This window comes from Melopsittacus undulatus, chromosome 6, assembly GCF_012275295.1.
Source record: "Melopsittacus undulatus isolate bMelUnd1 chromosome 6, bMelUnd1.mat.Z, whole genome shotgun sequence".
Classification (NCBI taxonomy): Eukaryota; Metazoa; Chordata; class Aves; order Psittaciformes; family Psittaculidae; genus Melopsittacus; species Melopsittacus undulatus.
The window spans coordinates 10,229,508-10,246,545 of NC_047532.1; the positions used below are offsets into that span (position 1 = coordinate 10,229,508).

Sequence of the window (17,038 nt, forward strand, 5' to 3'; positions counted from 1 at the left end):
GATCTCTACCTAAGGTGACGAGCTGCATTCCTGCCAGCTCTGCCTCGGCACTGTTCACAGGCAGGGAGGGAAAGAGGACTTGAGGATCCTGTCGCCCAGTTTTGTTTCTGCATCAGAGGTTTCCGCATCCCATTAAGAAGGCTTGAGGAACCTAATCTGGACTACACGTGTCTCCAGCCAGTAAATCCTACCCAGCATGAAAGGAAATGCTGGATAGTTATCCAGGCTTCACACACTGTAAAAATTAAGCTTTATGAGTCCCTCCAAGCACGTAATTATTGGAAAGGCTGAGATTAAGCCTACAAATGGGCACTCCTCCAAATCTTATCTCCTTCCCTGTGGGAGTAACCTTTAAATTAGTGTAAGTAGGGCCAGCTCTGTTCTGCAGAGGGGTCCCACAAGCCCTCAGCACTGCATGGCTAAAGCTAGGGGTAGAAATAAACTTGTCCTAAGTAAGCAGCAAGCTGCCCCTGCTTCCCACCCTCACCACTGGCTCCTGGGTTGCAGTCAGACCTATCTGCATTTGCTGTGGTCTCTGAGCTGAAGTGGGGGTGAAGACAAGGGGACTGAGGGACACGGGGGGAGCAGAGAGGGAGAGGCTGTCATGAGCCATGCTGCCTGACTTCTGCTCTCCTTTGATTGCTGCATGGAGGTGTCAAACGGGCACAAGGCAACAATGAGATGGCAAAATGCCCTTGCAGGGCAGCCTGCTGAAAGCGGGGGAAGTTTCACCTGAGCGAGGTTTTTCAGATCACATTTTTTACATGGATCACATGGAAACAAACTGAAATAAACAGGGTAAAAAAAAATACAGCTGTGTCTGAGCCTGTTCAAGGCTCGTAGGCTGGGGCTTGTCCAGGCCTGTGCAGCACAGGGACTCGGGAGAACAGCAGTCACTGTGGCCGTGACTATCAGACCAAAATCATGTTCATCTTCTATGCTAATACACACAGATAAACCCCAACCCCAACCCATCACAATAACAACAGTTTGGGCTTGATGGTTCTTTCATTGTGGTTTTGCACAAGTAAGCCAGAAGAAGCTCTATGAGCCCAGAAATCCACCAGGGAGAGGGAGCAGAGAAGTAGCTGTTAGTAAAATGATGTGCAATTTGACCTTGCAGCCACACACGTACCTTGCAGGTTAACTCTGGACACAGGAGGCTGACTTGTTGCTGGAGATCTCCTAAAAGAGATAAACACTCTATCAATAGGCAATGTTTTACCATTTCAAACTGCCACCTCCCACAGTCCAAAATCCTTTCCCATATTCACAAAGAAACCCCAAACACTTCAAGAAGATTTGGCAGTTAAAGAGCACTATCAATATACCTGTTAGAATATGCCTAGCCAGGTACATCCCTTGGAAAGAAGCATTCCAGGGAAAACGTGCCATCATCCCATGCTGCCCTCACAATTCCTGCTCAAAATGTGCCTGAGAGGAAGCAAGGCCCAGGCTCTGTGGCTGAAGGGGTCAGTGGCAGCCCAAGAACCAAGGCCTTCTCCCAAACAGTTTCTCCCTGCAAGGTCTGGACCCTGAAATACCATCAGAGTCTACACAGCATACAGGCTGCAAGGCAAAGGGAAATGCCACACGTGAGAAATGGCTTTAAACCCTGCAGTTAACAGTTTGAAGTGCACCTGGAAGCAGGTAAGAGGACGCTGCAGTCACTAAGAAAGCTCTGAAGCAGCTGAAGGACATCTTTTTGATGAGGAGCAATGATTTCATCAGGAAAGTCTGGATTTCAAATGCTAATTGAAGGATTAGCTCAAGTCAAGGCAAGAGGGTCTGACTGGAAAATGGCTGCAGCATCTCTCCAAATGTCAGAGGATTTCACTGAGATTTGCCAAATAAAACTGATGATTTTTAAGTCAAAACCACAATTTACTTGCGGAAAAAAGAGACTTGATTAAAACAAGAACTTGAACAGAGTTGACACCAAGATGAAGATCCTTTTTTGCACTGAACATGGTATTTCAGGCTGACCAAAACTGAAACTTCAGGCTTTTCCTTCCTTAAGAAGTCCCTGATACATTTTAACCCAAGGCAGGTTTCCCCCCACTCCCTCCCAGCTAACCTCCTCACCCCTATTTCTTGAGTCAGGCACTGAGCTGAAACATCCATTATTTGCCAGCTCCCCTTTGAAGCTCAAATCAAAGCAAGCGGCTCAATTCTGCTGCAGTTGTAGCTCCAGGGGGGTTCTTCAGCCCTGCTCCAGGAAGGCCTCACTAACCAGGTACAGTCCATGTCAGTGTCCAAAGCCTGCTCTGGAGCAGCAGCAGCACCCATGTGCCAGCTGGGATTTCAAAAGCCTGTTTTTAACGGAGGGAGCTGCAGGACCCAGATTCTTCGAAGGGTTCAGCACAGGGCGCGCAGGTTGGATGCTGACTGCTCTAAAATGTGCCCTGACCTGCCTCTGCTGAGCCTTTGAAAAGCCAAATCTTGAGATCTCTCAAAAACAGAAACTCCCCAATGGGGACACCACGGCTGCAGCGCTCCCAGTATCTGGGGAGACGTGCTCCAGGTATCTCCAAACCCCGTGCGAGCTGCACAGGCATGCCTGTGGGGAGGGATGAACACAAATCCAGCAGGGTATTCCCCACTGTAGAGCCTGGAAACCTGGAAAAGGGAACGGCACCGCTCCCGGCATCCTCCAATTACGTCCTGGCAGTGCCCATCCTGGTTTCCGCGGCAGCCAGGGTGCAGGTAACAGAGAACCAGGGATGGAATCATAGAATCATAGAATGGTTTGGGTTGGAAAGGACCTTATGATCACCCAGCTCCAACCCCTGCCACAGGCAGGGACCCCTTCCACTGGAGCAGCTTGCTCCAAGCCCCTGTGTCCAACCTGGCCTTGAACACTGCCAGGGATGGGGCAGCCACAGCTTCTCTGGGCACCCTGTGCCAGCGCCTCAGCACCCTCACAGGGAAGAGCTTCTGGCTTACATCCAACCTGAACTTCCCCTGTTTAAGTTTCAACCCATTACCCCTTGTCCTATCACTACAGTCCCTAATGAATAGTCCCTCACCAGCATCCCTGTAGGCCCCTTCAGATACTGGAAGCTGCTCTGAGGTCTCCACGCAGCCTTCTCTTCTCCAGGCTCAACAGCCCCAACTTTCTCAGCCTGTCTTCATACGGGAGCTGTTCCAGCCCCTGATCATCCTTGTGGCCTCCTCTGGACTTGCTCCAACAGCTCCATGTCCTTTTTATGTTGATCTGGGTTGCCACAGCACTGTCCCACCTTAGACACCACCACACTCAAGTGGATGTGCCTCCACTTCCCATTCTTTCTCTCTTGCCAGTGGGCATTCAGAGGAGAAGGTGCTGGATGCTTTCTGACCATGTTCTGTGCTGCATCTGCCAAACTCAGGCACTCCAAACCCATTAATCATACTCTCCTCTATTCCAATCAGGAAACTGCCTGAAAACCCATGATGCTGAAGTCCAAAATATATGACTTCTAATTAGTTTTTTTTTCCCCTCCAGCCCTCAACATTCATATTTTCCATCATTTCTGCAAATACGTGGGACAGCATCCTCTTTCTTTCTTGGGACAGGAGGAAAAAGAGAGGACAGGCTGCAGCAAAGCTGAGATTCTCATGATCCCCAGAGCAGAAGCTGAAGTGAAATACCACATATCATGAGACATATGATAAAATCATGAGCTGTAACCCAGCAGAGCTGTTTGGAAACAGTGCGCCTGGAAGCACATTCTGCCACGGACTTGGATGTTTGGTGTATAATGGTTTAAACATTTCACGACTCTTACTTTGGCTGGGCAAGCGACTTTATATCTCAATCAAATCTGGGAATGCTTTCAAAAGGACACTGCAAGATGCCTGTGTGTCCTACAGGTTATGCCCTCACTTCCTTCCGGCCCCGGCCAATTTCAGATTCCTCATTAGGAACTGCCAAAATGCTGGAGTTCTTCAGAAAAGCTGGAAGAAGGGAATCTACCTCAGCCATCTGTTTTTCTGTTAACCTCCATCTTGGAATGTGGCGGTTCCTTCCCATCAGCATTTGCAAGGAGAAATCAACAGGAGGAAAACTGCCTGGATAATGTGCTGGGCTTTATGTAACACACAAGACTGTGCTGGAAGGTGGAAACTTGAGTCCATGGTGGGCACCCAGGTGATGCCATTTTCGGGTGCAGTACTGAAGCAATACCATGGTGTCCCGGTGGAGTTCACTTTAGCATCTCATCTTCCACTTCAAGAAAGAGCGGGATGCTCTGGATGAGCAGCCCCAGGGTTGGATGGACAGATGGATGGATGGGTGTGTAACCAACGTCATCAGGAACAAGTGATGCTGGTTTCACATAGAACAGCTCTCTTGGGGGAAAACAGGCTAGAAAAAGATGGTGACTGGCTAATTATAAATAGCTACAGGGAAATGATGGTTCTGGACACAGGCATAAGAAGGAGTTTGTTTGGTTTCTCCTGCTGAGCAGGTATAAAAACACACCTTCTTCTTACATTCATCACCTGCCACATTCAGTGCAATTACAGTGTGAAATGAAGCGAGGTGGGCTCCCTGCCTGCAGGAAGCAAAGCCTGGCTCTCTGGGCATCCCCTCAGAACCAAGCCCTGGGTGAAATCCTCCCCATCCCCACATCCTCCTGCTTGGCATATCACTTCTCTGGCTATGACCACCTCTCTTGCTGCCAATGAAGGGCCAGCATCCCATCTCGACCTCCGCTCGCAATTATGCACCTACCACACACCTGGGCCACAGTGCCGCGCATCCCACCGTGCCCAGGAACACATCCCATCGCCTTCCCAAGTGGAAAACCATCGCTCCATCCTCAAGGATCACTGGGGCGATCCCCGAGCGGAGGCGCGGCGGCCCGCTGCGCTTTGGCGCTGCCTGGCGGCCAACATCGGGAAGCGCTGGCCGAGCAGGGCCGGCGAGGGGAGCCGGGGAACCGCGGCCGCGGTTCCCCGGCTCCCCTCGCCGGCCCTGCTCGGCCCCTGCTAAGCGATAAACCCCATAAAGGACCTAAGAAATACTTGCTTACTTGTTGGAGGTGCCGTGTAGGTTGGTAAGAAGCGTGAAGTTGTTCCTCACGCTTCGTAGGCTGGCCAGCACCTATGGAGGGGGGCAAAAGCAGAGATGTTACCTTCCCCACCTGAGGTTTTCACGTGGTGTTGTATTCGTTTAAGAGGTCTCCGACTCACCTGGGCGAAAGGTGTGACAATCAGGTCGTCCCCATGCCTGAGGAGAAAGGGAAATGCGTGAATTTGTGTGAATTTACCCAAAACAAGTCACTTTAAGTATAGGGAATGAGTTTTCACCCAAAAACCTAAACTTTAACCCATGCAGCATGTATTTAACACCACATAAAAATCTTGTTCCTAATGAAAAGGTCTTTGCAGTGTACATCCAAAACAACCCGCCTGGAGAGCCTGTTCGGATTGGTAATACTGGGCAATAAAAGCCAGGAAATACAGAAGTTAAGGCACACGCTTACACCGTGGTGGAAAAAACCCTGTAACAGTCCAGGGAAAGGTCAGCTTTGAATTTCCTGGCATTTGCTGATCTCTGTCACAGACTTTAATGTTATTCAGGCGCTGGGTTTTGTCCGGCTGTTTTCATCATGGAAGATTTTCCAGTGCCTAAAGGGGCTGCAGGAAAGCTGGAGAGGGGCTTGGGACAAGAGCCTGTAGGGACAGGCCAAGGGGAATGGCTTGAACCTGCCAGAACAGGGGAGACTGAGCTGAGCTCTTAGGCAGAAGCTTTTCCCTGTGAGGGTGCTGAGGCGCTGGCACAGGGTGCCCAGAGAAGCTGTGGCTGCCCCATCTCTAAAGTAACTCGACCAGGTTGGTTGAACTGGCAGGGATGGGGCAGCCACAGCTTCTCTGGGCACCCTGTGCCAGTGCCTCAGCACCCTCACAGGGAAGAACTTCCTTAGATCTAACCTGAACTTCCCCTGTTTCAGTCTGAACCCACCACCCCTTGTCCTGTCCTTACAGTCCCTGATGAAGAGCCCCTCTCCAGCATCCTTGTAGCCCCCTTCAGACACTGGAAGGCTGCTTTCAACTGGAGAATTCATACTGGGAGGTGGAAGCTCCCCAAGTGGTACAGGAGCCTTTACCCTGCATTAAATGGATCTGTTGAACTGCAGGCAACTGTGAAGGTGGGAGCAACCAGGGTGGTGGGCACATCTGGATGGGGCTCTCCCCACCCCAGCACAGCTGGCTGGGAGCTCTGGGCAACTGTTAAAACCCCCTGTTTACACAAAACATGGTATTTGCATAATTTGGAGTGATTACTTGGTCTTTGGTAAATATTTACTAACTGTTAACTAACAGGGAGGGACATTCTAGTATCTGGATTTCTACTTCATGACAAAACTTGCAGGGCTTTCATACCGGAACCGTCCTTTTATACCTTAATGGTCACTTTAAAGCTTTAAACTGGGCCTTTTAGAATAAAGGGCTGCAAATCTAGGACACTCCTTTAAGCTCCATGCTCTGTTGTATTGATCCTCTCAAGCTCAGCCATCTGTCTGGCCCCTCTGCTGTATTTTCCACTCAGTTCTAGTTAACAGGCCATGACAGAAAACAGGATGGAGAAGAGCAATACTGTAAATGGGACTACAGCCATATTTCTCTTGTCCAGCCTAATGGAGAAAAGAGCAGAGATGATGTTAACCAGGCTCTGAGAGCACGCACTGAGAGTATGATGGCAAAAAGGGAGTGCGAGCAAGCCAAGGACTGGAGTGACAGGGTTCTCCTGCCTCCAGGTCCAGTGGAGACAAAAGGACCTCACAGCAGTCGCTGCCCTACAGTTAACTGCAAGCACTTCATACCCCCCCCACAAATCCCCACGTGAAGAACTGGGACCAAGAAAGGTAAAATGCAAGATTTCTCTTATTATTTCAGGATATGGACTGGAAAACTGCTGCTAAATTATGGAGAAAAGGGGAATACTTTCAGGGTGGGTGGGGAGGGGGAAATCATGCCTTGGCAGACCATGAAAGCACCCGTCTTGGGCACTCAGGCTGTGAAAGGCGAGTACCACCCACAAGCTCCTCTTACCAGAGCCCTGAGGATTACAGGAAGCCACGTAAAGCTCTCAGTTCCCATAAAATATGATGTGAGCTGGATGTATGCTTACTGCTCGCTTGGGAGAGAGGAGTTCCTGGACATGGTCTTTGGTGATAAGTCATAGTCGCTGTCGGATCGGTACAGGAACGACTCCCGGCGCTGGCTGTGGCCCGGGAACGTCGTGTGCAGCACGAGTCCTGATGAGGAGCTGGCCTGCGGGTCCAGTGGGCTGCGACCTGGGGATGGGCCATTTTCCACATCGAAGCTGTGAACAGAACACATGATGTGTGTCACATGCATCTGCCAAGGGAGGGTTTCGGTGTGCATGGTCACGTTTGCATTGCCCACACTACATCAATTGCTCGGTACAGGAGACATGGGCCTGTATTTACTGGAGCTCTCACTGGTGTATTCCTATTGCATGCAAGCAGGACTCTGCAATGATAAACATTTACCCCCTAGGCTTCTATTGGCCTACACAGCATCCCAGACTGGTTTGGGTTGGAAGGGACCTTAAAGCTCATCCAATTCCAACCCCTGCCACAGGCTGCAAGTGGAGAACTGTTTAAAGTGTTAAAAAAGCCCCAAACCTTCTGTCACCTTTTCCATTATACACCCATTTCCTTACAGTGTCATAACTTGGCTGCTGCAACTTGTGGCTGAAGTCACCCTGGACACTTCAGCAAGTGACACCCGTCATAAACCCTGAAAATAAGCAGGTTGGCCTCCTTTGCTTGGGTATTTGGATCCCATATAAATACCACGTGTGACCACGTTCCAGCTAAGCCAAGTAGAGCACAGCTGCGTTCAGGATGAATATTCTTGCCTTTGCAAGTCTTAGGGTTCGTCTGCCTTGCAGTGGGAGCTGAGTTCTCCCTCCCACCAGGGCACATGCCTCTTCCTATTCCCAGTGTTCTCCTAGTTCTTTTGGCCTGTTGGGTGTGATACCAAGCTACCATCCCGGTCATGAGTTTTTCCATCCCTCCTCATTGCTGCTTCCCCACTCTTAAGTCCACAGATCTCCCCCTGCTCTGCAGAGCATGCTGTGTGCTTCTAACTGCATGGGGAGGCAGATGAAGTGTAGAGATGAAAGAGGGCAAACTTCTGCCACATCTGAAAGTAAGTAATGCACATCATCATGAAAGAAATAAGGGAGCCTGTGTCCACTTGTAAAATGTATCTCAGTCCCCTTCCCTGCTGTGAGTCCATACATGCACACAGAGATTCAATACAGGGTGACCAAGGGATGAATGAGAAGGGAAAAACAAACACCAAACACTGCAGAAGGGAATCGCAGGTAGAAGAGGTCTTGGAGATAACTGCTAACATGAAGGTACCATTGCTGAATTTGACCTTCATTACTAAGATGTGAGGCTGCAGCAAACAGAAGACCAAACAGGCTCAAAACCAAGATAGCCTCCCCTGTCTGGGCAGTGATTTGACACTTTGAAGCACTGAGACCTTCTACCCCCTGATTAGGAGATCTGATTAAAATCCAAACAACAACCATCTCAGCTTTAGGTTTTGCAGAAGCATTTCAGCTCCCATATAATAAGACCATAGAAGCCCCAAGCTGTGGTGTGGGCACCAAACTGTGTGCAGTGATGCAGCTGGGGGATGCAGGAGCTGCCCTGGAAGTAGCCCTGATAGAGGAACACAGGCTGCATGCCCTGATGTGGTAGCTGCTGGTGCAAGCTGCTTCCTGGGATACATCAAACTCCTTCATATGAACAACCTCCAATGAATTACTGAACAATTTACCAACAGTAATACCACACTGCATGTGGGGATTTCATGCTTTGCTGAAGCAGTTACATTCACAACATAGATACATATATTTATTCGCAGTTATGCATGTACTTGGGAGCAAGGGGCTGCTCAGGCAGTTACTTTTGATGTCTCCAGAAACTACATACTGGGATAGGCCATGGGCAGGGACCCCTTCCACTGGAGCAGCTTGCTCCAAGCCCTGTGTCCAACCTGGCCTTGAACACTGCCAGGGATGGGGCAGCCACAGCTTCCTCTCTCTGCCATGTCTCACTGTAACATTTACTTACCCAACTGCTTAAGTACATCTTGAACCTGGTAATGGCTCAATTAATATTCTTTTCTTTTATTCCTTATTACGTGCTCTTTCACCACTGACAGCTCGAGTACACATCCTTTGTACGCACACAGTAATCAACAGAAGCAGCTCAGCTCTGTAACTATGGCATCTACAAACAAGAGGCAGCTGATAATTAATCCTACCTATTCAGAAAATTACCTGTGATTACTCAAAACACTTTGGTGCAAAACCTTCAGTCGAGAACATTGAGTTTACTGACACAAATGGAAATACAGCACTGCACTAAATCTGAGCATTTAGCTGGGCAGAGCTTCTTCTGGCTCTTTGATACTGTACCTGCTGTGTGCTCGTAGGTATTAGCAGTTGGTTTGGGAGAAGAAGTTAACCCACAAGGTTTAGGGAGTGTGTGAGAGGTGAAGGGAGGGAGATGGGGCAAGGCTGATGAGGGGACCTTTTGCAAAGACATCTACTCAACAGCAATGGAGTAAGTTTAATAAGAGGGGAATGATCCACCAAAGATGGGGTTTATGTTTGGCATTTGTGGGGTTTGTTTACTATAGCACGGCTTCTATGCCATAAGGTGGGTGGAATATACTCAAATCCCCTCCCTTTCCTCCTTTTTAACATAAAGGAAACCCCCTCTCTGCCAGCCTAGGCCTATTCGGAGTCACTCCTGCAGAAATTCCCACTGAAGTCCCAGGGATTTTTGATATCGTGGAAGGAGTTTTGTAGCAGAGGTGTAAGAAGAGCCCTCACGCCCCATGACCTGGGTTAAAGGTGGAGGTTAAACCTTAGCCAAGGCAGAAGTCCCTAGGAAACAGTTTGCCATAGCCATACAAGTTCGCCAGATTCCTGCAGCACTTGTAGCTCATGGTGGGATGAGCCGGAGACATTCAGGCTGCATGAGCAGGAAGCCTGGCATGGTCGACCTGAGGATGCTGCAGCACAAACCACACAGTTAATCCAGCTGGAATCCACCTAATCCAACCTGTTCCAGTGGAAGGTGTCCCTGCCCGTGGCAGGGGTTGGAACTGGAAGAGCTTTAAGGTCCCTTCCAACACAAACCAGGCTGGGATTCTGTGACTGTAAAAGCTGGGTGGCTTCAGAGCAGTGCTCAGCAGGAGGTCACTGCAAGCGATGGCGCAGATCCATCTCTCCTTTGTCCCTAATAAACCGGGATGTCAATGCAGTGAAGGGCAAAGGAGACGGCAGGTGGCAGGAGTTAGCTGCGGCTCGCTCCGACAGCGGCTGAAGGAGCTGTGGGAAGGTGCCGCTGTGACACGGTAACGAAGGGAGGAAGCACACGACGGCAAGTCAGGAGAAACCGCTGTAAACCACACCAGGTTCCATGACTCACTGTGCACAACAAAGACAATCAATACCAGCAGTCCCCAGCTGCCCAGGTTCTGCACTTCGACAGTAATGACTACAATGTCTCTGCATTAAAAACCACTGAAGTCCTTCAGTACAGGGGAAAGTCCAACCAAGCCTCTGCAGGAAGAGCGGCTGTGCCATGGGACCCATCATGATCCAACCACCTCTGCCCCCAGCCAGGGACCAGGCCTGCTCCCTGCAGTGAGCATGAGGACCTGTTCCCATCACACCCGCCCTAAATCATTCCTAAACCAACCCTGCTCCTTCCCAGAACACCACTTTCACATGAAACCATGACAGGCATCAAGGTGTCCTGACACAAGTCCCACTGTGAGGGTGCTGAGACACTGGCACAGGCTGCCCAGAGAAGCTGTTTGTGATTCCATGACTCAATGTTTAAGATGCTGCCTCCAACTTATCCAACAATTCAGGCTTCCGAGCTCTTGGATCTCCCTCTGCAAGGGGGTCTTGACACAAAACTTTTAGTGGAGTGGCAATAAGGAAGAGACAGCATTGGGAACAAACAGTCCTGGATTAGCATCATCTGCCAGCAGCCTTGGAGTATGGTTAAGATAAAATCCTATAGTGTTTCATGTTGGAAAGGACCTTAAATCTCATCCAGTTCCAACCCCTGCCACGGGCAGGGACCCCTTCCACTGGAGCAGCTTGCTCCAAGCCCCTGTGTCCAACCTGGCCTTGAACACTGCCAGGGATGGGGCAGCCACAGCTTCTCTGGGCACCCTGTGCCAGCGCCTCAGCACCCTCACAGGGAGGAGGTTTTTCCTTGTATCCAGCCTAAATCTCCCCTATTTAAGCTTGAATTTGGCCTAAAACCTGACAAACAGGATTGCACCACGATTTCCAGGTAATTCAGTCATTTGACCAGTCAAAGAGTTACCACAAGAGAGCTGCAGGGCCCCACAGCTTGTTTCTAGGACTGTGATGTCAAACACAAGGCACATTTTAGTCTCTCAAAGCAGGCAGGCTAGGATGTGCTGTTTATGTTACAGGTTTACACTTTTCCAAGGGCTGACAGCACTGATTCCATGAGAGGACTTTCCATCTGCTTTGCCTTCCCTGACCTCCTAACTATGGCACCGCCTTGCTACGGTACTGAATCTGGTTCCAAATGGCAGTATTGAAGGAAGTCTGAGCAGACTCTGCTATTACACAGATCCTCTCCCAAGGGTTAGAACCCTGCTTCTCACCAAGATGTTCAGCTGGATTTTTAGCACCATTAGCAGTGAAAAACACTGTTCCTTGCACCTTCGGATCCATACAGACACAACTGCTTCTCGCTGCTATCTAATTTTGTGCATCTGTTTCCCATTATCACAACAGCTTGCTGGTTTTCCTAAATAGTCTTTTGCAGGGAAAGGCCTGTGCTCGGAACATCAGTGGGATGTATGGATGAAATGGAGCTGGGTCAGACACACAGCAGGCACACTGGAGCTGAGCATGGCTCCACGAGCCTGACCACTCTCAGCACCACAGGTATTAGTGATCTTTTATCCCCCTCTTGACCTTCTCCCACCAAAGGGACAATCCTATCCTAAAAAAACTTGTAGATGAGGCCCTCAGTGCCATGGGTTAGTGGTGGTCTTTGCAGTCCTGGGGTAATGGTTGGCCTTGATCTTAAAGGTCTTTTCTAACCTGGATGATTCTATGATTCCATTGCTCTCAGGGCCCTCTCAAAGAGTGCAGATCCCACTGCCAGGTTCATCCCTCACATGGCTCCTAACTCTCTCTTATCTCCAGTGCCTCCTGAAATACAGCTACCAAACTCCTTGCAACTGAACCATGTATCACAGCTCCAAACTCATGCAACCCCAAACTCCTCCTTCTCCAGCACCATGTATCACAGCTGCCCAGCACAGAAACCCAGCAGCACTTCCTGAAGTGTAATGTAGACTCTCACCTGCTGCTAAACACGTTTTAAGCCTTTTAAGCATTTTAGTGCATGTATCACAAAACAAAGTACATGTTTATTCGATTTTGTTATCTCTGAATATACAAGTTCACTCTTTAGCACCTGGAGCCCAATGTAGACTCAAGAGCTCATGGTGCTCCCTTTGCAACCCAGGTCCATCTTCAAGATAAAGGTGAATATACACAGCCAGAGCCCCTACACTCTTCACTGTAACTCATCAGCAGTCCCCTCACTGGGCTAATGCTCTGCCCAGCAGCAAACACGGGTTCAGCTCCCAGCTCAGCACGAGCACTGATGGGTTTCAAAGGACATCACAAAGTGCTCATTTAGTTTTTAAAAGCCCCATTCTCCATGAAGAAGCCATTGTGCTTCCTGCTTGTCCAGGGTCTGCAGCAATTACTGTCTGAAGCTGCCTTGCACATCAGGTCCCCAAGCCCTTACTTCTCCCCATGGCCATTCACTCACTGGCACTGGTGAAAGCCACCCAGCTGCGGAGCTGCATGTCCCAGAGGATGTCTTGCAGCTCCATGCAGCCTCATGCTGGAGCACCACCAGGAGGAAGAGGGTTGGAAAAGTACAGGAGGGAGGTAAAAATGAGTTTGCATTTTCTTTTAGCAGAGAAGGTTCCAAAAAATCTCATCCTTTTCACGTTTACTCCAGATGAGTAGCTTGGCATTATCCTGTAACCAGCTAACATCATGTGGCTGCTTAAGCCACCCAAAGATGGAATCCTCAATTATATAAACCACTGCTATTTTTCCAAATGTACATCCTGGGCTATTTTATCATCTTGCTATGGTTCACTGCTGTTAACCTCTGGGGAAATGCAAGGAACAGAAACCACAGCAGACACCTTTCCTATTTGCAATTCCAGAGCATATAAAAGCAGATGGGGATGAGCGTGGTCACTCTGGGCGCAGGCAGCAGTGCCACCTCCTAAGGGCTATTTCCTCCTGAAAATATCCTGGCTATCAACTGGCAGAGGAGCTGTCTCCTTCCTGGCTGCTGCTGCCCACGTCAAGGTATTAGTGAGGAATTATGCTCCCTGTAGAACTTACATGGTCCTTCTAACTATGTGGGTGCTTCTGCCCAGCACCCTCCACTCCCTTCTTCTGCCTAAGAGCTCATCTCAGTCTCCCCTGTTCTGGCAGGTTCAAGCCATTCCCCTTGGCCTGTCCCTACAGGCCCTTGTCCCAAGCCCCTCTCCAGCTTTCCTGCAGCCCCTTTAGGCACTGGAGCTGCTCTCAGCTCTCCCCTTCAGGAGCCTTCTCTTGTCCAGGCTGCCCCAGCCCAGCTCTCTCAGCCTGGCTCCAGAGCAGAGCTGCTCCAGCCCTCGCAGCAGCTCCATGGCCTCCTCTGGCCTCGCTCCAACAGCTCCACGTCCCTCTTGTGCTGCTGCCCTATAGCTAGACACAGCTCTGCTCTGGCACATGGGCTGTGCTTCTGCTGCACTGAAGGACCTGGATGGGTCACTCCAAAGGGAGAATTGTCACCTCTTCTGTGCTGGAAAGGTGCTGGATGTGCAGTTGCATTCTGGTGGTGAGGAGTTCAGGAGGCACCAGGACAGCACAGTGCTCCTCAGTAGACACTTGCTGGATTTTGGCATCAGCTGCTCCACAAAACAGTGATGTTCTGCAGCACAGACATTTACATTCAAGTTATGGGACAGTATTTATCCCTGTCTGCCCCAGCTGTTAGGCTCTGCTCAGTGTCAGCTCTGCTTTTACAGCTACATAGAAGCACCGTAACATTTCACAGACTCTCTTTCCCAATATGCAAGACACCTCCATAGGAGGTAACATCCTTCTTAAAGCTTAATGGCTTTAAGCTGAAACAGGGGAGACTGAGCTGAGCTCTTAGGCAGAAGCTCTTCCCTGTGAGGGTGCTGAGGCGCTGGCACAGGGTGCCCAGAGAAGCTGTGGCTGCCCCATCCCTGGCAGTGCTCAAGGCCAGGTTGGACACAGGGGCTTGGAGCAAGCTGCTCCAGTGAGCAGCCTGGTCTGTGAGTCTATGACACAGCCATATATTAAATCTTTTATGAATACATCTTAAAGCACCTCATATACCTTTTAAGTATAATGTGCACTTAGCACTCTTCCCAAAGCCTATAGTACACTAATGGCAAACATATCCAATAGCACGAGCCTCAAGGGTCCCACACAGCAAACAGCATCTGCTTCCAGTACATAGGGAAGTATTCCCGTATCTGTACGGAACTGGAGTATCAGGGGGTGGCCAGCCAGAGCCATGGCTTATTTCATCCTGACCTCAGGAACAGGATCACTTGGCACAACTCCAAGAGACACTTCTGCTTTTTCAGACAGGCCGGCGAGTGCTTTGCTCTGCCCTAACTCCATCCGGCTCCACCATCCAGCCACAAATCAAGTAGCTGCTCTGATCTGCTGTCAAACAGACTGGAGACAGGAATACAGCCACATTCACTGTAACAAGCTGCAGAAACCATGGATCTTTCCATTTTATCTGAACTGGGACAGCTTTTGAGCCAGATTTTCTGCACTGATGCCCATCTGTGACACCCCAAAGTCTGACAGTGGATGTGTGGAAAGCTGCTGCATTGAGAAATGCACCAAACCTTTCCACTTTGATTCATAAAGTCATTATTTGACTTGGCTTTTGGATTTAACACCATAATCTGTGTCTATGTTCCCTGCCAGCAAGAAGACAATGAAATGTCCTGAGATGGTATTTGGGCTATTAAATCCTTTGGAGACTCAGCCCTCCCAAAAAATAACTGATCTGGTTGGGTACATTTCAGCAAAATCTCATTTGTTTCACATCTTTCCACTGTCTGTACTCTTCATCTCTTACATGAACAGGCAAAGACACCGCGTACAGCAAATGGCAAAGTACACACTGATGCCATTGCAAGGACAATCTTTCTTATAGCTCTTAGTGATCCTTTCAGGTCCAGCACAAACTTCATGCAAAAGGAGCCTCATCCAAATCAAGAGCATCAGCCAGCTGGCACTTTTTGAGGACAAAGTATTAAGGGTGGAAAAACTTGGCCCTTTGGCAAAGCTGCAAGTTTACTCTAAGTGTCTTGGCACATGGACCAAATGGATGGTTGGAAACAGCACCTTCTTCCAGGGTACCAATATCCTGTGGTTAATACAACTCCAACTGAGTACTTGTTATAACTACTTCAATGGCAATTCCAGTATTTCTGCCATCACTGCAGCCAAGCGAGTGCAGAGAAATAGGACAGATGACAAAACTGCCAGGGGGGAGACTGAGCTGAGCTCTTAGGCAGAAGCTCTTCCCTGTGAGGGTGCTGAGGCGCTGGCACAGGGTGCCCAGAGAAGCTGTGGCTGCCCCATCCCTGGCAGTGCTCAAGGCCAGGTTGGACACAGGGGCTTGGAGCAGCTGCTCCAGTGGAAGGGGTCCCTGCCTGTGGCAGGGGTTGGAGCTGGAGGAGCTCTGAGGTCCCTTCAACCCAAACTATTCTACGATGGTAAGGCTGGAGCCACTCTGCTCATTGATCCTGCTGAACCCCCCCCAGCAGGGATGATGCCCAGCTTCTGTACATGTGCCAGGGGCAAAGGCCAGCAGAGGAGACAAGATCCTCAGACTAAAGGACAATACTGGCATAAGAACAAGCAAGTATAAACTGGACATGAATAAATTGAGGCTGGAAATCAGAGGGAAATCTTCTGCCTCAAGAGAAGGCAGATCACTGAACAGCTTTCCTGTAGGAGTGATGGGGGTAAACACCAACTTGATGTTATTACTGGTGGGATTAATAGCATCATTGACTACAACACTGCAGGATGGAGGAGAAGGCTCATCCCACAGTTGCACTTGAGCTTTGCCCAGACACCTCCAGCATCACTCCTGCCACCAACACAGCTACCACAGCTCCAGATATAACCCATACCTCAGCACACAGCAAGGACAAGGCACGAACAACACGGGATTTCCATACATTTGCATGTTTAGTGGTGTTAGTGAGCTGGGAGGGACACCAGCCTCACAGCAACCAGCAGTGACACGCTCTGCCTGCCCACACTCCCTCCCGTTCTCCTCAGGCTGTTTGAAAACAAGAGGGGGTAAAAGAGAATGAATTTAAAATGTAGGGGTTTATTTTCTGCTATCGAATCAGATGCTCTGGAATGAGCTTTAATAACTCTGGGCAGCAAACCGGATTTAGCAGAAGGAAAACTTTCTACAGCATGGAGAGAAGATAGACTTGGTGGGGAGCAAGAGCAAAACCTTCTGTAGGAGTGACTCTGGGCCCGAAAAGCCAGGCAGGGCAGAAGCTCTGCAGCAGAATTCATGCAGTTCATGTCAAATGGTGAGTTTATATGGATTTTGCAGGTGTGGTGGAGCTCAGGATGTTGGTCCTTGCAGACCTGCCAGCTATTGACCACAGAACACTTTAGGAAGGAGGCAACCATTATTACCCATTACGTATGGTATCCATTATCTGGGGTTGAGTTTTCTTTTTCCTTTAACCTTTGTAACACTCTTACAGCTTGCTCCTCCATCCAAACCAAACCTTCAAACCATGGAGCCTGCCTGCACACGGCAGCTCTGATCAATGCAGTTCTCATCCCATCTCTCCTGCTCTCACCCAGACAGCGCAGGAATCTCTGCTC

At 49.6% G+C, this 17,038-nt stretch overlaps 1 protein-coding gene across 1 annotated transcript in view; it reads right to left on the reverse strand.

The window, feature by feature from the left end:
• Positions 1-17,038, reverse strand: part of PDE4B (phosphodiesterase 4B) — a 191,285-nt gene that overhangs the window by 58,168 nt on the left and 116,079 nt on the right. The window contains exons 3-6 of the mRNA XM_005151185.3: positions 7,121-7,315; positions 5,179-5,215; positions 5,019-5,089; positions 1,136-1,185 (exon numbers count right to left, since the gene is read on the reverse strand). Of these exons, the coding sequence (XP_005151242.2) occupies positions 1,136-1,185; positions 5,019-5,089; positions 5,179-5,215; positions 7,121-7,315 (353 nt within the window). The remainder of the gene's footprint in view (positions 1-1,135; positions 1,186-5,018; positions 5,090-5,178; positions 5,216-7,120; positions 7,316-17,038) is intronic.